The sequence below is a fragment of the Psammomys obesus genome, unplaced genomic scaffold (assembly GCF_907164565.1).
Source record: "Psammomys obesus unplaced genomic scaffold, mPsaObe1.curated_primary_1811, whole genome shotgun sequence".
In the NCBI taxonomy this organism is placed as follows: Eukaryota; Metazoa; Chordata; class Mammalia; order Rodentia; family Muridae; genus Psammomys; species Psammomys obesus.
In genome coordinates this window covers 22,466,969-22,492,213 of record NW_026596095.1, presented here as the reverse complement: position 1 = coordinate 22,492,213, position 25,245 = coordinate 22,466,969, and the positions used below count along the sequence as shown (strand labels likewise).

Here is a 25,245-nt window from a genome sequence, read left to right as displayed (position 1 = left end):
ACACACACACACACACACACACACACACACACACACACACACACACACCCTATCTCAAAAAACTAAAAAAGAAAAAAAAGTTCAATCTTTAAAAAAAAATATCCAAAATTTCTCTAAAACTCCAAAGCTTCTTTATGATTTCCTGTAAAATAAAAAGTTAAATCATTCTTCTTCTAAAAGGGAAGAACTAGGGTATAGTCACAATCAAATAAAAACTGAAGTCCTAAAAAAAACAAAAAACAAAACAAAACCAAAACTGAAATCCTACAGTGTAAAAAGGTCAGTGTTTGATGTCTGGAATCCACTCATGATCCTCTGGGCTCCAAAAGCCTCCAGTCCCCTTGGCTCCGGCTCTGCCATCTACAGCACACACAGCTCATCTCATAGGCTCAGGTTGCCTCCATGCACATCTGTCACTGTCCTTGGCAGCCATCCTACAGTTCTGGTATCTCCAATATGCAGTTATCTCACAGGCTGCACCTTTACCAATGACCTCCTGGCCTCTCTTTGGGACCACATGGTGCCAAGCTTCAACTTCTCCCCATGAACTCACCAATCCTGCTGTCTCCACTGCAAATGAAGATGATCTTTACCAAAGGCCCCTCTTGGCCTTTCACAGTGCCAAGTCCCATCTGCTCTCCATAGGCCCTTCATGTAAAACCACTACTGCCTAGGAAATGCTTACATATTACCAAGTTTAGCTGTCTGCATGAGATGCTGCCTTGGCCCCCTCTGGACCATAGCTTCTGTGTGCTGATCCTATGGAAATGCGATCAGATTTCACTTCAATGATGCAGATCTCTTCTTAATCATAACTAATTTCTCAGCCCCAGTGAGCACACCAATTATCCTAGTAAATGGTTTAAGCAAAGGTTTCACTTCAGTGGTACGGTCTCTTGTTAACCACTGTTGATTCTTCAGCTCTAGCTGATCAGAAAGTACATATTCTTAATATAAAATATTACATGAATGGCTCAGGTAGAAATTTTCTTCCCTCTGAAGCTTCATAAGCTAGGTCTTTATCATCTGTATCCCTTTCAGTGTTCCCATCTTCCAAGTTTCTGCAAAAGCTCATCAAGCTCTGAAAACTCAACGGCTTTTCTAGCCCAATGTTCCAAAGCCCACCCACAATCCTCCCCAAACAATACAGTCAGGCCTATCACAGCAAAACCCCATAATACTGGTACTAATTTCTGTCCTAATCTGCTTTCTACTGTTGTGATAAAGACCATGACCAAAGCAACTTGGGGGAGGAAAGGGTTTTTATTAAACCTTATAGTTCATAGTCCATCATGAAGAGGAGTTGAGTCAGGAACTTAAGGCTGGAGCCTGGCAGGAGGAACTGAAGCAGAGACAATGGAAGAATGCTGCTTGCTGCCTTGTTACTCATAGATTGATGAGTCTGTTTCTTTATGCTACTCAGAACAACCTGTCCAGGGAGGTCATTGTCCCAGTGGGCTTGTCCCTCCCACACCAAGCATTAATCAAGAAAATGCCCCACAGACTTGCCTACAAGCAATCTAATGAAAGGAATTTTCTCAACTGATGTTCCCTTCTTCCTAGATTACCCTACTTTGTGTCAAACTGACAAAAAAAAAAAAATTGACCTGTATAAAGGCTAAATCATGAAATGGGAAAGTCTCCATCTGAGTAAAGATACATATGGTATATGGTATAGGGAGCAACCAGAACCTGACTTTAACTACAAATGCCCCTAAATAATGAAAATATACAGATTCAGTCCATAACACTCTAAGTACAGTTCTCAGATGTCAACAATTCATTTTAAACATGTAGAAACTGAATAGACATAGGTCGAGTGTAAACTAAAGTAGGAATAATTAGCAGGAAGAATTTTCCATTCTGTTCTATGAAAGTCTATGCAAACAAACTCAGTCGGTATCAGATGTGCATGTGGTGCACAGACATTCATGCAGGAGAGCACTAATAAAATAAAACTAAGTACATCTTTAATACAAACAAAAATCCACTTTAACATTTATATATGTATATTACATTTTCTATAGAATAGCAATGAGTAATTGAAAGTTAAGAAAAAAACTTTGCTGAGTGTGGAGGTGCACACTTTTAATCCCAACTCTCAGGAGGCAGAGGCAGGAGGACCCCTGAGTTCGAGGGCAGCCTGGTCTACACAGTGAGTCCAGCACAGCCAGGGCTACAAAAGAAACCCTGTCTTGAAAAATCAAAACAAAACTTTGCAGAACTATCAAAAACATAACAATCCTTAGGAATCAACTTCAAAAGAATGTGTAATATTTACCCTAACTGTCTGAAAACTACAAAACATTGATAAAAATAAATAAATAAGACTCAATTAAGTGGAAAGGTTAGGCCTAGTCATGGATTCTATATTGTAAGTTAACTAATTCCAAATTGTCTACAGAGGCAATTCAGTCACATAAAAAACCAAGAAGCTGTTTTTTTAATAATTGACAAACTCATCTAAAATGAGAAGGAAAATGTAAAGAACACAGAACAAATGATCCAATCTTGCAAAATAATGAATCTGGAAAACTAAAATAACCATATTTCAAGATTTGCCGTAGAGGTATAGTATTGAAGAAACTAAGAACAGACATCTCGGTCAATGCAATAGGATACACAGTCAGAGAGCCAGGCGCAGTGGGGCACACCGGAGTCCCAGCATCAGGGAGGCAGAGGCAGGCAGATGTCTGTGAGTCTGAGGCCAGCCCGGCCTATAAAGTGAGTCCAGGACAGCCAAGGCTACACAGAGAAACCCTGTCTTGAAACAAACAAACAAAGAATACACATTCAGGTTATTTTTCAGCAAAGCCATTATAGTGATAAAGTGTGGATAACATTTGCAGTAACTGGTGCAAGAACAACACACAGCCTTGCAGAAAAGCAAAGCAAGAAGTGCATCTCAGCTCCTACCTGATGGCCCACAATTTGACTTGTGGTGGCCAATGCACTGACCTAAGCCTAAAGGCTTATATTATGAAATGTCTATGAGAGCTTAAAAAAAAAATCAGTAGGAGTTCTGTTGAAGTTGGTAAAAATCTGTGATATTAAACAGAACAAACAATTGAAAAAACGAGAAAATTGAAGTCAAATTTTAAATCTCTCTGAGATACTGTTAGTAGTTAATGGGAAGATTAGGATGCCACAGGTCAACAGAAACAAAATATAGCCAAACGGGAGAAAGAGATTCAAGAGACTTGTTGCAGTGCATATGGACAGTTGGTGTATGATATTCCTGAGCAGTCCTAACAAAGTAGGAGGTACATATTTTCCCCATCAACAAGATAATTGTTAAGTAATACACATTGCAATTAGATTTAACCATTTCATGACATGTGTATATTTCTAAGTATACATTATTATAGATCATTTTACCTGCGTATATAAAACAAACATTTTGTAAACTTTTTTTTTTTTTACATTTTGTAAACTTAAAAAAAAAAAATTGAGTCAGGTTGTGGCTTTAATCCCAGCCGTAGGGAGGCAGAGGCAGCTAGATCTCTGAGTTCAAGGACAGCCAGGTCTACATTCCAGAATGGCTAGTACTACACAGAGAAACCGTCTCGAAAAACAAAAAACAAAAAATCCCCACAATGACAACAATTGAATGTTTTCTACTTTTAAAAATGTTCATTTTAAGCTGGGAATGGTGGCGCAAGCCTGTAATTCCAGCACTCAGGGAGGCAGAGGCAGGTGGATCTCTGTGAGTTGGAGGCCAGGCTGGTCTACAAAGCGAGTTCAGGCACATATGGCTGAGCATGTAACCTCGGTGCTCAGACTACAATTACACTCACCACAAGCTGTGTAACTTGAAGTGATCTATTTAACTATCCTATGACTGTAAATCTGTAAAACTGAAATGTGAGAATGAAACCATCAAGAGAATTATAAAAATGAGTTAACATGTAAGGAGCTCGCAGAAAAATCAGCAAATTCTTCAAAAATGTTCACTCACTGCTGCAGTAAGTAAGGAGAAGTTAAATGAAACACTAATGTCTGCAGATGGGCATTTCTGGTGCTTGAGAATGGGGCATGCACCTCTCAGGAGTTAGGACCCTTGTCTTCTGATGTCACATTGTCACATGGAGAAGCTGCCATGTACCTACTGTGCTTAAAGGAATTAGACTTGAGTTATGTATTTGAAAGTTAATAGCTTATAGATAGAATCTGAAATCACTAGAAGTTAAAGAAGAATGAGAATGAGGAAAAAATGGTATAATATTGGTCTTTCATTATTCCTATGCTTAAAGGCTAGAAGAAAGAAAAGGATAACTGTTATAGAAATTAGGAAGAAAAGTTTATCACGTTAGGGAGTGTTATGGACTGAACTGTGTTCTTACCCTCATAAATTCACATGTGAAACTAACCAGCAATTAGGCTAGATTCAGAGAAACAGCTTTTGAAGAACTAATTAAAGTTAAATGGTGGACCCATAAGGGTGGGCCCAAACCAAAGAGGACCAGTGTGTCTTAAGACTAGAAAGAGACCACAAGGATGCTTTTAATGAAAGGACAGGCCATGCAAAGATACTGGAGAAGGTGGCAATCTGCAAGCAAGGTAGAGAAGCCTCAAGAGAAATCAAACCTGCCAACATCTTCATCTAGGCCTTCCAACCTTAAGAACTTTGAAGAATAAATTTTGTGCTGTTTTAGCCAGTAATTATTCAGCTAGTTAATAAAAAAAATTAAAAGGCAAGTCACACATTACAAGGAAAACTTTATGATGTATATACTAGACGAAAGACTTCGCTCTGGAACATAAACACGTGGAACTGGGGAGTTGGGTCAGTGGTTAACCCCAAGGTTTGAATTCCAGGCCTATGTAGCAGCTCCCAATCATATGAAACTCCAGTTCCAGGGGATCCGATAACTTCTCACTGTGGATACGGCATGCATGCAGTGCACAGATATACATGCAGGCAGAACATCCATACACATAAAATAAAAAAGAATATAAACAAAATTGAAAATTTAGTAAGAAGTCAAGGAACTGCATTTTAAAAACTGGCAAAAGATCTGAACTGACATTTTACCACAGAAGCTGAATGGGTAGTTCCAGTTCTTAAAACAATGTTCAGTGTAGGTGTTATCAGAAAAACAAGCTAAATTCAAAACAGGGCACCATTCATAGTCTCTAAACAATGCTGCGAGTAAGTAAACAGTGTCAGTACAGAGGGCTTGATACCCTGTTAACTTTAAGACTGAAGGTCTAATTGGAAGGGATTTGACATGGATGTGCTTTAATTTTATAAATAATAAAAATAGGCCTGGGGTGCACCTTAGTGATAGAATACTAGCCTCATGTACTTCAGGCAGTGAGTTTGATTTCTAGCACAGATATATGTGTGTGTATATACATGTATTATGTACACGTGAATGCACGTAAGTATGTATGCACGTATGTATTGGGCATTTCACAAGAAAAGTTTGAAATCGACTATATTTGGCAATCAGTGTGCAATAGGTGAGCTTTTTACAAATTTGACTGGAATGTATAATTATAGGATGCAAGAGTTAATGAAATGAAAATAAGTTAGGAACTATAGACAGTGATTCCAGTCTTAAGGAATTTTGACATGAGGGAATAGATAATAGAGAATATTGATATGGTTCTGCACCAGCAGAAAAGGTTGTTTTCATGTTTTTATTGCTCTGAAAAAAAGAAACATTTTTATTTACATGCCCTTTAACAAAATCTAAAGAGGTATTTGACATTCTAAAATGCACAGACACACAACAGGAGAGGGAGATAAGATGAGGGTCTAGACTATTTGGCATTATACACTGAGGAACTGTGAATGTTTGAGAAACTGACAGCAGAGATTTTCAGAGATAGGATCTTGCTACGCACCTCTGACTGGCCCTGACCTAGGTACAACATGGCCTCGGCCTCCTTAGTGTGAGATTCAGGAGTGCACCACCATCCCAGCTGCACTGGGTAGAGGTGGAACACAACTCTACCTTTGACTAATTGATTTTCAAGGATTCTTGCTCACCCCTGGTAAAGCAATTTTAATGAAGACTTGCCTATACAATATTCGGAGTATTTAAAGCTTTAACCAAACACACTTAACTGTGTAACTTCATGATATGAGAGAAGGGAGAAAAATATTACCCTAATAGGAACCCCCACTGCCAAGGAAAGTTCATAATGAAGTGGGAGAAAAAAGCAGCTGAGCACGCCTCAATGAGGCACGGACCAAATGACAATCTCAAGCAGACTCCCTTCATATGCTTTAGAGCCTGAAACAGAAAAGGTTGCATTTAGGTAAGTTACAGAGGCCAACAAGTTAACTGTGAGCAAACATTGTAACAGCGTTTCTTTGAGGGATAGCAAGTCACGCTTGATAAAGTAGGAGTTCTTATAGTAACTTGCAAAGATTTACTTTTCCATGACTATTTCTACATTCTTTAATTTCCCTTTGCACATTACAGTGATAACATCCCATTGGATTTTCCCCACCAGTTAATTAGTGGGGAACTATTTAATAATAATAATAAAAAATGCAAACGTCAAAAGTTTTTAAAAAAGTAAATATATTTCAAAAGGAAAAACTTTCATATTTTCTTAATAGTTCAATGACATCACCAGTGACAATTATTTACCCTTTTGTAATTATTTCATTCAATCTATATGCTTCCCACACTTATTTCTATAGGTATTATATATATTACTAGTCACATATCATTAATTCAAGCAGATTTCTAATCTCCAGATTATAGTATTTTAAGAACTATTTTAAATGAACTTTGACAATAATGTAAAGTTTTGTTGGTCTCCTTGTGGGACGCCTGTCCTCTCCATGCCACTCTATTCCCACCCCTCTCTTCCTCCATTAGACTTCCTGCACTTTGCCCAATGTTTGACCCTGAGTCTCAGCATCTGCTTCAATCCCCTGTATAGTAGACTCCCATCCTGTTTCCTCTCTTCGACTGCTTCTGGTGTCTATCCTGTTTGCCATTCTGAATGAGATTTGAGCATCCTCCCTAAGGTCCTCCTTGTTGTTTAGCTTTTTTGGTCTCTAGATAACTATTATATATAATATGGCTAATGTCCAATTATAAGGGAGTATATTGGGATACATAATGAATAAATTGTGAACAAAAATAAAAATAAAAAATTTAAAAAAATTAAAAAGAAAAAAGAATCAATAAACATTTTTCAAAGAAAAATTATATAGTTAATCAGGAACATTATTTCTAGACAGTTATAAAACAAATTATTGAATGTTTCATCTCTCTTTTAAAACAGAGAGACAAAGGAGCTTTTATAGAATTACCTTACCCTTTGTTAACTAGAAGTGAAAGTGGCCAAGGGAAAGCTCTCGGTTAACAGTGGAACTGCCTAAGCTCATCTATTTCTATGCATGTGACTAAAGATGATCACTAAAAGAGACCTTACATCAGAGTGATTTCTTTTCATATGAATAATGACAGCTGCAAACAGAAACTATGAAACCCACATTTTGTCAAATGTTGGGTCTTTATCTTAGCTTTACATGCAGACTCTACTTAGAACAAATACAATAAAAATCTTGCTTCTCTTTACTTGTTTTTTTCTAATATGTAAAAGAATTTTACTTGAAATTGATTGGAAACTTACCTGTGGGTCTAGTCCCAGCCCAGCTCGTATTAGGATAATAGTAAGGGCAGTGTTTCTTAAAGCTGAAGACCATGTAGTAGGAATATGGACAAATTCGTAAATAATTGGAACATTCCTGATGGTGAAACCAGCCAGTAACATCCCTAAGGCAGGAGGGAAGCGAATAAAAAGAAAGTAGAGAACAAAGCATATCTGATTAAGCTTCTTTTTCCACAGAGAACTGTGGGGGTGGGTTGCATACAAGCAGAGGATGCGGCATGGTGGCAAGTGTGGTACAGTAAGCAATTCAGTGATGCTGGGACACAGCGAGGATGCGAATGACGACAACAAGAGGCAGAAACCAGATCGAGGAAGGCTTCTCCCCTCTGGCAGTCAGGGGCTAGGGGAAGGATTTATAGAGGAACTGCTGTAAGAGCCTTGCAGTTTTTATGTGTTGGCCTTGGTGAATTATACAGTGATAAAAACAGCCCACAGAGAGCAGTAAGAATCTTTGTTCATGAAGAAGTTAGAAACAGAAGTTGTGGAGAAACAGGTAAAGAGTCAGAATATTAAGAAAGATTTGGATGCAAAGAGTATCATGGACATGTTACGAGATCCTGAGATAATTTCTACCTATTAATCTCTGCCTATTTAGACGGATTGTTACTAGAAGATACGAGACCTCAGAAAAATTCTCCCACTAACTTTCCTGTCCACATAGAGAGTCACAGAACAATAGGATAAGCCGGGCCCGGTGGTGCATGCCTGTAATACCAGTGCTCAGGGAGACAGAGGCAGGTGGATTTATGTGAGTTGAAGGCCAGCCTGGTCTACAAAGTGAATCCAGGACAGTCAAGATTACACAGAGAAACCCTGTCTTGAAAAACCAAAAAGAAAGAAAGAGAGAGAGAGAGAGAGAGAGAGAGAGAGAGGAAGGAAGGAAGGAAGGAAGGGAGAGAGAGAGAGGGAGGGAGGGAGGGAGAGAAGGAAGGGAGGGAGGGAGGGAAGGAGGGAGGAAAAAAGAAAGGAGGGAGGGAGGGAGGGAGGAAGGAAGGAAGGAAGGAAGGAAGGAAGGAAGGAAGGAAGGAAAAAAGGAAGGAGGCAGATGGTAAATAAAGCAGCAGTGGTAGCTTGGTACCCACACACAGATGCCCATGCAGCTTACTCTGTACTTATAGACTATTAGTACCCACTCACCATAATAAGTGCCATGTTTTAGTTACATGACATGTACAAAATCTCAGCCTTTTCTACATTTCCTTCCTTTAGAATGCATTTCAAACTAAGTTTAAAACTTATTAAATAATAGAGCAGCACAAATAATACATTGAGGATTTTCAAATCACTTTAAAAAATAGACTGTAAAAATCTGTGTGCAGCAAATAAATCTATGTGAAAAAGCTATATATACACACACAGTCATTAATTGCATATAATTAGAAGTTAGAGATACCTTATTAAATAAATAATGTATCTAGTCCAAGTAGAAAATGTTCAGAATTCACAATTAGTCAACAAATAGCACTGCTGACAATATACTTACCAAGAAGAGGTGGAAGGGGAGGCACTACGGGAATTCTAACGACTTCTAAAAACTTCCCCCCAAGAAAGGCACTGTAAAAAATAACTATAAGTCCAAACAAATTTCCACCAGGGAGAACTTCTTGGCCTATGAGGGACCAGAGTAGAACCCATAATACAAGGAGTGTAACACCTGAAATATAAAACAATTTACATCTATATAAATACATGTGACTAACAAGGAGTCCTATTTACTATATTAATATGCAGACTTATATAGCTTTGCCCATCATAGATTAATACTATACACTGGCATAATTGAAGAACAGTTGTTAAGATATATTTCAGAGACCCTTTTTGAAAGCATTTTAAGGGGCCCGATAAAAGTGTTTGCCATAAAGCCTGGTGATTTAACGTCAATCCCTGGAACACACATAAATACTGAAGGAAACAACCAGACCTCACTCCGTAAGAATGTCCCCTGAAGTCAACATATGTGCCATGGCACATGTCCTCTTATTATACATGCATGGATACACGTGCACAGACACACCTGCATGTAGATATGCACAGAATGACACTAAAATAAAAAATTTTCAAATTCTATATGAATGTTTTTCTTATATTTATGGTTGTGAGCTGAGCCATCTTTGTAGTACTGGGTATTCAACCTCTGACCTCATACCCTGACCTCTGTAAGGCACTAACAGTTTCATGTAATAGCTTAGTATTTTTCTTTTCCTTTCTTGTCTTACGGTAGAGTATAGCTTCACCACGTAGGATGGCTTCTAAGTGCCCTCTTGCCTCTGTCCCTAACAGCTACCACTACAGACCACACCATAAAGCTACACCATGAAGAAATGTTATGACAGCATGGTCACATGTCCTTAAGTTCTAGAACAGCTTTTCCAGGAGGAATATAAGCCTGACTGGCTGTGATACAAATTCTTAATTCATGATCACAATGGCAGAGCAAATTTTAAAACGAGCAGATTAAATCTTTGTACTGAAAAAAAAATTACTTAGGTGATATTTTTTTCTTGTTGTTGTTTTGTTTTTCAAAACAAGGTTTCTTGTGTAGCCCTGGCTGCCCTGGAACTCACCCTGGCCACTAACACGCAGAGATCTGCCTGCCTCTGCCTACTGAGTGCTGGGATGGAAGATTGCACCACCACTGCCTGGCTATTTTTTATATTAAAAAGGACAGATGCTGGGGAAAAATGAACCTGGACATTATGGGAATAATTATAAGGTACCTTATGAGCAGGAAGTACTGATGGACAGGACTAGTGAGACGGTTCAGCAGGTAAGAGCGTTTGCCATGCAATTCTGACTACCTGACCTTGTTGCATGCTGTGGTTCACATCTAATCCCAGCACTAGCACTGCCATGGGGAGACGAGAGTTGGATGTAGAATGATTAATATTGATTCATACTATTAGTAATGCAGCAGCTACTCCTTAACCAGCCATTTACCCATCTGCATAGACAGTGCAGTGCAGAAAAAGAAAAAGATATATTACGAAGAACAAGGTAAAAGGAGAGAACTGACTTCTCTCAAATTGTCCCCTCACCTGAACAGAATGCTTCCTCCAAACCATAACTAAGTTATGCAACAGGTACACAGGAAATCCATGAGAGTGCAATGAAAACAACAGTGACAGCAGACACTGATACAAGACATTAGCTTCTGGAAGCCCTGGGATGGAAGGATATCACAGTTCAAGAAGAGACAGAATGACAAAAGAGGCCTCAGGAATTCCTGGCTTTTGTCATATTCCTAATATATTTCTTCTAGCAAGGCTATAAAACATATATGTGCCCACATATTTTCCAATATTTTAATCATATTTTACAACATTCTATTAATTTCATATTTACTGAATAAATAAGCACTTTTTTAAATTATAATTTTGTCCAACATCATGTGTAGAATATTCAAAATAAATGAGCAAGGTCTGACTAAGTGAAAAGCTGAAGAGAGGAGGAAAGAAATTTGAACAAAAATCAAGCTAGGTGCTCACGGCAGATAGGACACACAGCTAAAACAAAATTAAATAGCAGAAATGAGCATACAAAAATCAGTAGCCTTCCTCTATGCCAACAGAGAACACACTAAAAACAAATCAGGAACAAAGTTCTACTCATAACTGTCTCAAAAAAATCTTGGAATAAATCTAATCAAAGAAGAAAACAAACAACTCAATCAAAAACTGAGATACTGAAATGAGTTAAATGTTCCCAAAGCTCCTTAACCATCAGAGAAATGCAAATGAAAACTACTTTGAGATTCCATCTGAGCCCAGTCGAGTGGCACTCACTAAAGAAACAGAACAATGCTAGAGAGGATGCAGACAAAAGGAACTCACAGTCTGTTGGCAGGAAAGTAAAGTGGCCTGGCCACTGTGGAAATCAGCATGGGGGTTCCTTAAAGAAACTAAAGCAGCCAACCATAGGAGCAGGTATACCATTCTTGGGTATTTACCAAAAGCACTACAGGTCCACCTATCACAGAGAAACCTGCACATCCATGTAAACTGCAGCCCTGTTCCAACAGCTAAGCTTTAGACCCAACCTCGGTGTCCAACAGTAGAGGAACAGGCAACAAAACATAGTGAGTGAAGAACAAAGCTGTTATTTGCAGAAACGTGGGTGTAATTCAAGACAACCAAATGAATCTCAAAAGAAAAATATTAGATGCTTATTTTATATCCCGCTACTTGGGTGAAAAGCATTTCTCAGATTGAAGAATCTTTTGTGGCACATGTCTGTAATCCCAGCACCCCAGGAGGCAGAGGCAGGCAGATCTCTATGAGTTCAAGGCTAACCTGGTCTACAAAGTGAGTCCAGGACAGCCCAGGCTACATAGAGAAACCTTGTCTCCAAAAAAACAAAAAACAAAAAACAAAAAAAACTAACCAAACAAGCAAACAAAAAGAACATATCATCTGCAAACAGAGATAATTTGACTACATCCTTCCCCTTCATGTCTCTTTTTTCTTGTTTATTGCCCTGGCTAATATTTTAAATACTATATTGAATATGAGTGTTAAGTGAAGAGAGTAGTTAAGAATGACACCTTTGTCCCATTCCTAATTTCAAAGAAGATTTCAGTTCATTTTTCCATATTCAGGATTATGTTAGCTATTGTTTTATAACATATAGCCTTTATCATGTTGAGGTATAATATATCTATTCTTAGTTTCTTCAGAATTATTTCACTGAATTTTGTCAGAGGCATCTCCTGTATGTAACAACATGGTCTTTTGCTTTGTATTTGCTTGTTGATTAATTTGCTCCCCAAGGTCTGCTTGCTGTCTTTTATGAGTAGACATTCACCTCAAAATGAAATGACGTTTGTATCCTTGCCTAATATTCCTGGCTGATTAAAAGGCCTAAACCTGGGCAAGGCAGAATGGGTATGGCTAAAGTTCACAGGCTTTGAGGACAGGAGTATCATGGGAAAGAGGAGAAACAGAAAGAGGAAGAGGGAGAAAGAAGCACATGATCATTGTGGATGGAGGAAATTGGCCCAGTTGAAGAATAAGCAAGTATTTATAGAATTATGAATGGGAGGTAGCCTGGGCTGGGGCCGGGAGATAAAGGTAGTTTGGAGGGTTAATATCTGCCCTAATCCATGTGAAATAAAGCTATTCTGAAATCTATCAGGTATCTGTGGCTTTCATTGATTGTGATAGCAGGTTAACTATACCGCCATAATAATTATAGGGCTAATTTAATAAACATTATTCGACCATACTTTTAAACTAACTCCAACACCTATACCTTTTGGCCATGTGATTTTAACCCTGGATTACAGTTGATGTTTTGTTATGTATACTGATTACATACATATGTTTACCCATCCTTACAGCTTGGTGGGAAACCAACTCAATCATCATGTAGGACCTTTTAATGTGTTGTTACACTTGGTTTGCAATAATTTTATTGGGGATTTCTTGTGTACAGTTCTGTCTTTCTCCTTTCTCTTCCTTTTATCCTTTGAGATGGAGTCTTGCCATACTGTCCATGCTAACACCACACTTGTGATCACCTCGCCTTAGCTATTATGGATGTATAAACCTGTGTCTGGTCCTTAGTTTCACTGATGCCTGCTCTTAAGTTCTGTTTGTTCAGTTTTGTGAGAGGATCTTAGTAGACCATGTTGTCATTGAACTCACCATGCAGCCAAGCGTGACCCTGATTTGACCCTCCTGCTTCCGCCTTCCAAGTGCTGAGATTATGGGCATGTGCCATTATGTTCAGTTTGACCCCGCTGCTTGTCATTTCTTCTGCTTTCTTTGGATGCCATTTGTTTTCTTTTTCTTCTTACTAAGGTGGTGGTTTTTCTTAATTTTGCATATTTTCCTAATATTTCCTAAAGGCTACAGACTTCCTTTATGTACTTTTGTTGCATCCTATAAATTTGAAAAACCATGTTTCCACTTTTATTTAGTTCGAAGTAGTTTTAATTTTCTTTTGAGAGTTCCTCTTTCATACAATGTTATTTTGAGTTGTGTTGTTTCATTTCCAGTTATTTTAGGAATTTTCAACTGTCTTTGTCATAATTTTTTATTGTGGTGTAAGAATATATTATTTTTATTCTTTCAATGTAGTTTCATAATGTAGTTTTGATTTGCATTTCCTAGACAGATAAAAATATTGAACATTTTTTCATCTGTTTACTGCCCATTTATAGTTCTTTTGAAAACTGTGTGTTCAACTTATCCATTTGCTGGCTGGAGTTTTTTACTTTTGCAATTTATTTAATTATTTAATCATCCATCCATCCATCCATTCATTCATTCATTCATTCATTCATTCATTCATTCATTCATTATTCCTTCAAGACAGGGTTTCTTTGTGTGTGTAGCCTTAGCTGTCCTGGACTCGCTTTGTAGTCCAGGCTGGCCTCAAACTCACAGAAATCTACCTGCTTCTGCCTCCCCTAGTGCTGGAATTATAGGTATGCACTACCACACTCAAGTTTTAAAATTTATATATTCTAGATATAAATCCCTTAGCAGAGGTGTTCTCTCACTTTGTAAACTGTCTCTTCACTCCATCTATTGTTTATTTTTCTTTATTGTAGAGAGCTTTAAATTTCAGGCAATCCTAATGGTCAATTCTTGCTGTATGTTCTGAAGTGTTGGTATCCTTTTCAAAAAGTTCTTGCCTATGACTATATCTTGAAACATTTTCTTTAATATGTGTAGCACTTTCAAAGTTTCCAGTTCTTGGATACAATTTGAAATTATTTTTTACACAGAATAACTAATACATATGTAGTTTCATTCTTCTTCATGTTTTTATTGGTAAGGCTCCCTTTTCTTTAGAAAACTGGATGGCTGTATCTATTTGTGTTTCTTTCTTGCCGCCATGCTACCCTGCCATGATGAATTTTTGCCCGTGGGACATCCTATTAACCCTTCTGTACAATTTGTGTAATATGTTTTATACTGACTGGCAGTACAGCAGCTCTACTTATATTCACATCATCACAAACAGGGAACTGCACTACAGCAGTGGCTATGATGTCCCTAGGTAACATGAAGGGTTTAGCACAACTACACTCTAACAGCATCATACCTGAATAGAGTCCATCAATGACAGAACATCATTACTCAACATATGACTGTAATCAAGTTCTCCTGGTTTCTGGTCTTTCTCTTATTCATTCCATACATAGTACGTTAAGTTGTAATCATTGAGCACACTGTATTTTTGAACAAACTTACTGTCTGATAAGGAAAACAAAAGGCAGTTTTTACCTTCAATTCTTTTTTTCTTTTCTGTAGGCCTGTGTTTCTGGCCCATATAAAATGCCTTCTATCTGAAATCCTCTTTAGAGCTGTTGTAAGGTAAATCAACTGGCAACAATATGTCCCAACTTTTTTTTTTTAATCCAAAAAAGGCCTTATTTTCTGAGGGATAATTCACAGGATACAGAATTCTGGGTTGGTGTTTATTCTTCCTCTTAACATTTTAAACATTTCATTCCACTCTTCTTGCTTTGTCCTCTTCTGAGGACAAAGAGGGTATAATTTTTATTTGTATTTTTAGATAGGCAAGGCTTTTTCTTTGCCTTATCCAAGGTTTTCTCTCTGACTTCTGAAGTTTTAATGATTATACTGCTAGGTGTAGGTAGATTTCTAGTTACTTATAGACAGGGTTTCTCTATGTAGCTCTGGCTGTCCTCTAAATCACAGAGATCCACCTGCCTCTGCCTCTCAGGTACACTACCTCTGCTTTACAGCTGTTTTAATGAAATCTTTTCTCTGTTATAGCATAGGCAGGATAATTTGTTGCAGGATATTTGGTCTCTTTGTGAACCCTGGTACTGTGAACTGTAAAAACCTGTTTATTTGGTGTGGTTCAGCAGCTCTAACTTTAATCCAAAAACCTTCTGTATACAAGATTTAATAAAGTTAATCCTAGGTCAACAGTAGGAAAAAGAAACCAGCTGAGAGGGATTAAGTAGATAAGGGATAAGTAGAAAGGAGGAGCATTGAGTAGAAGGGTATTTAAGACAGTGTGGAGACGAGAGACCTTTTTAGCTCTTTGGTTCTCTAGCTTTTGGTGCTCTTGAGTGTTTTGGCTCTTTGGCTTTGGGCTTTTATCTTTCTCCTCCCGAGCTGTTGGTGAGCTAGCAAGCCTTTTTTTCCTGGAAAATGGGCTGAATGCTCTGCCTCTCTGAGGTAGCAAGTTTTCACTGAAGCATCTGGCTCCTGAGTCTTAACTGGTAAAATAGAAGAATTTGGAATTTTTCATATATCTCTTTGCAAACTTGCTTTACTTTGACTTCTTCCAAGTTAGCATCAGTAATTTCTCTGCTATATCCTTTAACTCTTTGTCTGGATGTCATTTCTTTGACACATGAATTAGAGGTTCATCATCTGAACCATCTTTGGATCCAAACTCCTTTTCAAACTGCCGTGACTCTTCCTGGTGTGCTGCTTTCTGCTTTTTTAGCATTAGCACTTTTTATGTTTTTTTTTTTCTTTTTCTTTTAGTAGTAGCTTTCCATTTTGCATTTTCTTTTTAGGATGTCTTTTTGGGTGGCTGCTCCTTTTTCTTTATCTCAACCTTCTAAAGACTCTTCATTTTTATTGTCATCTTCATTACTACTGGATTCATCCAACAGAATTTCAGGACATCTGATTTGACTTCATTGTCAAACGGAACTGTTCCATTCCTTTTTACTACCTTTGCTTGAAGGTTTCTTAGATCCTGGCAATGGTTTTCCAGATGACTTTGGATGCATTAAGAAATTCAAGAGCCTCTTCACTAGCCCACTGTTCACACCCATAGCTCCACATCAGGAACCTCAGGGATGTTCTTCTGCATGACATCTCTCAGCTGCTCAACATTCCTTCCTTCCTTTTATACTGGATACTGCCATTTCCCAGGGAAAACCACTGACCTGATCCACATTTGTCTTTAATGCAGACACGATGCCTGGTCTGTTGTGGAACTGTTTGTGTGTATTTCTAAGTTTCTCTGGTTTTGCTTGTTTGTTTTTTTTTTTTCTTACTTGAAAGAATTTTAAATTCCATTTTCAGCAGCAACTGAAATGATTACGTGATTTCTGTCCTTAAGCTTATTTACACGGTATATTACCTATATTTATTTCTATATGTCAGACCAGCCTGGCCTTTCTAGCATGAAGCACACCTAACTGTAGTATATAACTTTCATGTGTTCCTAAATTTCATGTGGAAGTTTATACTAAGGAATCAGCAAGAAACCTAAGCTATGGGTGAATAAAAGAAAAGACGCTTGAAAAAAGATAGTACCAAGATGTGTATCCTCAAACAGAAATATGGAAGTTATGAAATCTTCTTTTTCTACAAATGTCACTAAAACTAAAAACAAAAAAAATTTTAAAGGGGGAAATAAGTTATTGATCTAAGTTTGACATTTCAGTGCTGACGCTGAACTCTGATTAGTTCAAGTAGAGAAGCTGTAAAGCCTGCAGAAGGCAACTGCTGACGATCAGTACATAGCCCAGCCTGCAGAGGGTAACCGCTGGCGATCAGCACATTCTTCCTCTTCCTCTCTCCTAACAACCTTACTCTAGAAAATGCCTGTTAAATAGGCTCATAGGAATAAACATATGGGGAAGAGCTAAGTCAGAAAGTACAATGGCAAAAGGACTCCAGTAATTTACAATGTCACATGAGGACTTTTCGAGATCGGTTAATTCACAGTCCTTAAAACACTGATATTTAATTAAGAAGCATCCATCACTAATGAAAAAAAAAATCAATGAGTAAAATTTTCTTTTAAAAGTTTAAAGTTAGCAAGGAACAAATAGGAATGCATGAAAAATAAAGCTTCAATTACTTATGCTTCACTATATTTTTGCATAGGGTATATACCCAGTAGTCAAAAATCTCCAAGTTTAATCATGTAGAATATTCATAAAGAGATAAAAGAATGCTTCACCAGTATTTGGCAACAATAAGATGCAAGTTTTATATATGCCACAGCTATTTTGAATTTGAGGCCCAATGTCAAGAACCTTAGTATTGCTAGGAATAATATGACTTCTAGCAAAGACCATCAAAGGAAGTCTTAAACAAGAGCCTTCAATTAATGTGGCCTCTAATTCCCAAATTTGACATTCGAGTACATAAAAAGTAAGCTAAAAATCAAGTAATACTTTGGTTTTGAAAGGAAGAAGCAGTATCTGTTCTGTTTACATACTGCTCAGACCTGAGCTAGCCTCTGAGATGAACACAGCAGCCTTACTATCTGCATTTTATTAGGCACATACATTTTTCATTTCCCCATGTACATTTCTTATTTCACATACCATCTGTAATTGTTCTATTGAGTGAACCTTGTGGAGGACAATAACTATCTGTACTTCTGTTCACCTGTTGTTTTGTTTCCTCTGTTTCCTTAGTTTCTTCTTGTGACCTAACAGAATCATTGAAGACCTGAAGTAAAACAAGGAACTCTTTTACAAACTGTACTCTCCACATAAACTTATGAATGTTAGCAATCCCGACATTCATAACTAAATTCATATTGTTACTGTCAACGTGGGAACACACATCACATGCTTCAGACATAGGGGATGTCACAGCAGAACTATGCCTCATGTTAATACACCAAGTCTCTGCTATCACCACTGACGACCATTTATAGACTGAACAAGTGAGCCTCTACTGCAGACTTGACTAAAACTGTCTACCCTTTGCCTCCCTCAGATTAATTGCCAAAACCTTCCTGAAATGAAAATATAATTGGGAAGTTAAATATGAAAAATAATGTAATGGAAAGAAAAATAAGAAAATCAGAGGCCATATCCTCAGAAACTTAAGCTTGCCTCCACTAATATTTATATGTAACATATTTTGATAATTTATGGTATATGTCAGTCCTCCCCCATCCTTTGAATGCTAATGTAGTTATGAAACTGCTGATGGGTGAAATATCTGTTGTTTGTAAGAAGGCTGAGGTGCTTCTCCCAATGTAAACAACTACGATGACAAACCCAGGGTAGACTTAACCTTGGAAGAGTGACCTCTGTGTTCACCTTATCCTTGCCACAATGGATGTATGGATGGATAGATAAAGGGATGAATGGATGGATAGAGGGATGGATGGGTGGATGGGTGGTAGAGGGATAGATGAACAAATGGATGGAGGAAGGGAGGAAGGTATGGATAGTTGGACAGATGGATATACATACACGCCAACATTGAGTGTGTTGCTAACATGAGTGCACTGTGAAAGAGCCACTTTTCTAAAGAAGTGTAGCAGAGTCTGGACTGCACAGGCAACCGAGGGTTTGGAGGGTTAAGGTGAATGGCTGAGGAGATGCAGACATTACTTCACTGAGTGCTAAATACACATCCTGTAGCTCTGTGGGATAAAGTTCTCAGACCTAAGGGCCAGCCTGTTGCCATCCTCGGGTAGAGGTGTTTTCTGGAGTCTCTGACACTGTACAGATGCTAAAAACACAGCAGCTGGCTTTTATTAGGGTTGTGGAAAGTCATATACAAGAAAACCAGAGTATCTTACTTTATAATTTCAGAATTTATATAAATTGACATAGACTAGGGTGAATTTAATTACAGATACAGTAATTAAAAGCAAGGTTATACTAGTCTTCCTGGCTTAAGAATTGTAAAGTCTCTATTTAATAAGCAATTTATAATTCTAAGTGATTACTTAGTAAAACTAGACTAACAAAAGGATTAACAGCTTACTCTATCTGCTTAGAAGACAACCCATACCCTAATTTCTTCAAAATATAGAACCTCTGTTGACTTAATTTACTGAAACTTTCCTCCACATGGAAGAAAATAATCCATATTTGCCTTATTCCTAAAACCAATCCTATCTGGGTCCAAAACAGTGTGTAAACTTGGGTCCTTACTGGGTCTCACCAGTGAGCCATCTCCACAGAACTCAACATGCACGTGTACACCCTATATTACAATGTAGTTTTAAGTTTTTACCTGAGAAGTTGTAGATGATGGTTGGAGATTATCCTCCTCCTTGTCTGATTCTGTGTTGTTCATACTAATATTTAAAAGAAAAATAATTAGAAAGAAAAAGCAAGTCTACAAATCCATAAGAAAACAAGTTTGAAGGGAGGGAGTGTGGGACTGGGAGGGAATGAGGGAGGGGGCTACGGCTGGGATACAAAGTAAATAACCTGTGATTCATATAAAAAATATAAAAAAAATAAAAAATGAAAAAAAGAAAACAAATTTGATTAAGTAACATTAATGTAAAATTATATCATAGCAAGTCAAGATACCTTTAAAAAAATCTAAATACTCATATAGCCAGTAAAATGGCTTGGTGAGTAAGGGCACCAGCTGACAAGCCTGAGGACCTGAATTCAAGCCCTGGAAAGCACATGGTAGAGGGAGAGAACTGACTCCCACAGTTACTTCCTATGTGTGCTGGCTTTTATTAGGGTTGTGGAAAGTCATATACACACAGAGACATACACACAGAGTAATGAAAAATTTACAGTATTAACCAAAGCTGTGAACCCGAGTTAAACATTTTCATTACATTTATTTACTCATGTATGTGTGGATGTTGGAGGACCAGTTGCTGGAATCAGTTTTCTTCTATATGTGGGTCCCATGGGTAAACTCACCCTGCTTGGTGGCAAATACCTCTACCTGCCGTGCCATCTCACTGGCCCCAAGTGCCCAAGTTTTAAAAGGTTTTGATATGGAGAAATGTATTACTTGTCACCAATTTCATAATAAATGGTCAATATAGTAAAAGCATGTGCGAGATAATCAGTTCTTTATATCAGTCACTAACTAGTGTGTTTGAGATAATTTCAATTATTATCTATTTTATTTTTAATTTCAAGCCTCCATGAGACTTCAAGAAAATTTAAAATGAAACCTGGAGGAACACTCAAGACATGGGAAGTTTCTCTGTCAAAATGGACCAACAGAAGAGAAAGCTAAACTAATGTTCAGGTGCAATATTTGGGAGACAATGTGGCTAAAGTAGAGATACTGAGGAAGAGAGACCTAGAGTGAATAGCCTGGAGTGAACAAGGCACCTTACACTGACTGACCTAGTCTGGATCAGCTTGAAACTAAGATTTTTCCCACAATAGGAAAAAGATAGCCCTCACTATGCCATGAACATCTGTGAAGCTCCATCATACAGTATGTCCTCCACCCAGGCTTTTGTTGCAAAACTATGCTGACATTACACCACCTGAATGCAGCTGGCACTACACTGTAGCAGGTACCACAACCCCTGAGGCTTCCTGGAGCACCCACCCCAACCCCATCAGTCCACTGAAATGCAAGTGGCCCACATGCACCATTCTCACCTGCCAGAGTAGATTTGCCCCACACAGCCAAAAACCATCTGATGTACACTGTCCTGCTTTTTCAGCTAGCCATATTTTCCTTGCCTACGCCTGCCTCATCAGCCCCATGGTCACACAGCCCAGGGAAACAGCTGGGAACTCTGCTCTTGCGGCTGCATGAGCCACACAGACTCTCTAGCATCCCTGCTGCCATAGGATCCCCAACAGTGGTTGGACTCTGGAACCTCCATCAAGACTCCACTATCGCATCCACCTGAAGCAAGGCTACTGTTACCTACAAGTAAACAGTCTTCAGGAGAAAGCCTCTCACTGTGAAAGGCACTCTACAAAACTGTTAGAAATAGCAGATTAATCAGATATGCAAATATCACACACAGATATAAGAAACATTTGAAAGTAAGGGAGCACATGTCTCCAAAAATACATGATCAGAAAGAAATTAAAAAACAAACTTCAAAATTATCCAGGTGTGTTATCCTTTAATCCCAGCACTCAGAGGCAGAGGCAGGCAGATCTCTATAATTTCAAGGCCAGCCTGATCTACGAAGTGAGTTCCCAGGACAGCCAAGGCTATAACATAGAGAAACCCTGTCTAGGGACAAAAAAAAAAAAAAAAAAAAAGGAAGAAAGAAACTTCAAAATTAAACATCGAATGGATGAAGAATATTCATTATTCCATTATTCTTATAAACATATGGAATGTTCTTGAGGATATGTCAGGCTATAAAACAAGCTCTAAGAAATTCAAAAAGTAGAAACACATCATATGCCTTCTCTAAACACAATGGCCTAAATCTAGAAAGCAACGGGAGGAGTTTTATTTTTTTATGATTTATTTTTATTATTTTAAGTTTCATATGTATCTTCATGTGGTTCTGTACACATGTGTATGTGTGTACCTGTGTCTGCAGAGGCCAGAGATGTTATATTCCTTTTAGATCTGGAATTGTACGAGGTTGTAAGCTTTCTGACATAAGTGACTATAAAATGAACTTTTATTTGTTTGCTTCAATTGTTGTCTCGAGGCTTACTGCCTCTGTCTACTAACCTGGGCCTAATCCTGGACACTTCTAGCCTCTGGACAATGTGACTTAGGCCTAGACTATTAAGCCTATGAGATGTACTGTTTAATAAGCTCACTCTTTCTTGTACTTACTGAGCTCTGGGCTGGCTAGTTCAACTTAGCTATTCTGGCTCAAATTTCTTTCCCAGCTGACTTATTCAATCTGGCCTCTCTCTTGGCCCCTGAAACTAACTTCAGCAATCTGCTCTAATCTGGCTCTTTCTCATTCTCTGGCTCATTCTGACTTCATCTCTGTCTAACTTGTTCTCTCTTTAACCTGTCTGTATATCTGTCCTGGTAAACTGCCTCGCCTTGCCTCTCTCTCTGCATTGCCCATTGTGTAGCTTCTTTTTCCTCTCTCTTCTTGAGAGAGTTGGGCATATCCTATTTTGTCAAATCTTCTCTGATTTGTCACTTTTTTGCACTCCATTAGACATCACTTTCAAACATGGGTACTTCCTTTTACAAACTATCTTTACCTTCATTTTTGGGGATTAAAGGCATGTACCATGCCTGGATCTAAGCTCTTCATTACTTGAAACTTGCTCCATACCAGGCTGGCTTGTCTCTGTCTCTTGGATTAAAGGCATGTTTGTATTCCAGCCAGATCACACAAACCTAGATGGTCTTTGGATGTGATCTCTTGCTGGAGCAACCATGTTCTAAATTAAAAAAAAAAAAAAAAGCCATGTTCTCAATTTCTTTATAAGTGACCTAAGCATATGCATAGTTGCATATGTAAACATGTGCATAAACATGCATAATTATAGCCATGTAATGTTCAACAAAGATAACAAAAACACACATTGGAGAAAAGACAGTGTCTACAACAAATGGTGCTGAAAAAAACTAGATGTCCACATGCAGAAGAATGAAATTAGACCAGTATATATAATCCTGCACACAGACAAAAATAATGCTAACTGGAAACACTGTAACTGTCAGAAGAAAACACAGACAATACCCTCCAGGATATAGGTGCAGGAAACAGCTTTCTGAATAGGACCCTATTTGCCCAGGAACCTGGGCCACCAATTGACAAGAGGAATCTTATAAAACTTATAAAGCTTCTGCATAGCAAAAGAAACAATTTCATGAAGAGGAAGCTCACAGAATGGGAATCAATCTGCCAGCTATAAATGTGACAGAGGACCAATATCCAGAATATATAAAGAGTAAAAAAAAAAAAAAACATGAGGAGAGAGTTGTCAAAAGGAAACAAAAAAATGGAAGGTTCTCATTTTCGCACATCTCCAGTATTTGTTTTTTAAAATTCAGTTTAATAGTTAACACTTTTTATAGTTCAGTTTAATTCAATAAAATGACTGAGCATCTATTATAATATACATCTATATCATACGGATATATAAATATATATACACATGTAGATACATACATATACATGCATATATATGTATATACACACATACATATATATGACTTGTACTTGCTATCTAGAGGTTGAAGGGTCACACTAGACGAGACAAGCAGACACAGAACTGAAAACTCAAATAGATTACACATATTGGATGCTTAAAAGTATTAAGGATCTTCTCCAACAAAGTAAGAAAGATGTGAAATTTGAATAGAACTTTGACAGCAAGCTGGGTAAAAACTTAACTGGCAGAAGTAGAAGTGGAGTCTATGGAGAGTGCACTGACTCAAGCATAAGCTTGAAGATAAAGTCTACTGTGTTTGGAGATTGGGATGACTAGCTTGCTTGAAGCACAGTGTAGCACTGGGGGCGGAGAAGAATGTCGGAGGCTAAGAGAAACAGTATTCATGTGGCTTTGAGATCCAAGTAAGACTGTACCACAAAACTGGTGCATTGTCATGGGTCACTGAGGGGTTCAACCAAGATAATAGATATGCTTAAGAGCCGACCTTTAAGCAAATGAAGATGGCTTATCTATCATGTTTGTTTTTATCTTCGCCATTCTAAGACATGATGAACATTTTTTGAGATACTTCTTAGCCACTACTCAAGATAGGAAGCTTTCAAGTCTGATCCAGATCAGGTCTTCTGCATTCTGTGTCTGAAGTGCATGGTGTCTTGAGCCAATAGGGACTCAACTTCCACCTCTAGGATGCAAGCAAGGGCAAGAGCAAGAGCCTATAATGTTGTGGAAGTGTCCTGGACAACCCTGATCAACAACTTAAATGGAGGGCTTCTCCTGTCTGGTGTTGGGGTTTTTGTTAGACAGTCTATGGCTCTTGGGGGCGCATTGTTATCCCAGATGGGACATTTTCATTAACCTATACATGTATATTGTATATATACTTATATGTATTAACTGTAGTTTTAGGTAAATAGGTTTGTAGGTAGGTAGATGATACCCTATGCCTTTTTCCTAATTGCAAGGGATGATGAGCATCTTTGGGGGATCCAGGGATTTGACCTCAGGTCCTCATGCTTACATTGAAAACTCACTGAGCCATGTCCCTAGCTGCTACCTTTTATTTTTTGAGCCAGGCTTTCTCACTGAACTCAGGTCCACCCCCTTGGTTAGACTGACTGGCCACCTGTCTTTCTCCCTCCAGCTAGGGTTATTGGAACACCGTACAATGCCTGGCATATGCAGGTGACAGGGATTCAAACTCTGATTCTTTTGTTTGTACAATAGGCACTTTATACACGATCCTCCCGACTCCTGTATGTACCTTTTATAGGTGTGATAATGAAAACGGAGAATGAATTTGCCACATGTAATAGTAAGTATTAAAAAAATATTTTTTTTGTACTGTTCTGCAATCATCTGATTCACTGAATTCAATGTATCCCTGTGGAAAGTCAGAAGTATGACAGGTGGCCAACAGCACCTCTCCATCAATCTGATCTTTCACAGGGTTTGAGGCACTGTGTGCAAAAGTAAATATATATATATATATTATATGACTGGCCAATTTCTAACTATTAAACATGCAACAACCACAAATAAAAGACAATTAGCATTATTTTTGATGCTATCAAAATTACTCAACCTACCTGATTTTTCAGGAGTGTGTCTGCAGTCTTAAAATACCTTGCGTTCTGGCAGGAAACAACCTAACGGCGACAAGCTTTTAGGGCATTTTAACAGTGTAGTATTTCAATAGCTCCACCATATAGCACCATCAGGACTTCTGACACACTGTGGGTGCAACTACAGTCCTTAATCCTTAAAAAACATGGATGTTAATTAAGTGCTTGTCCACTGTGATAAAGCCAAGAGGAATCTCGGTCAGGGGTGTGAGGGAAGGAACG

The 25,245-nt window shown here is 38.1% G+C and overlaps 1 protein-coding gene across 1 annotated transcript in view; it reads right to left on the bottom strand.

Moving 5' to 3' along the window:
• The window catches only part of Slc9b1 (solute carrier family 9 member B1), a 42,994-nt gene extending 17,954 nt beyond the window's left edge, over positions 1-25,040 (bottom strand). The window contains exons 1-6 of the mRNA XM_055628175.1: positions 24,988-25,040; positions 19,581-19,644; positions 17,924-18,050; positions 9,128-9,298; positions 7,606-7,748; positions 6,118-6,245 (exon numbers count right to left, since the gene is read on the bottom strand). Coding sequence (XP_055484150.1) covers positions 6,118-6,245; positions 7,606-7,748; positions 9,128-9,298; positions 17,924-18,050; positions 19,581-19,643 — 632 coding nt within the window. The 5' untranslated portion in view covers position 19,644; positions 24,988-25,040. The remainder of the gene's footprint in view (positions 1-6,117; positions 6,246-7,605; positions 7,749-9,127; positions 9,299-17,923; positions 18,051-19,580; positions 19,645-24,987) is intronic.
• Positions 25,041-25,245: the final 205 nt, after the last annotated feature.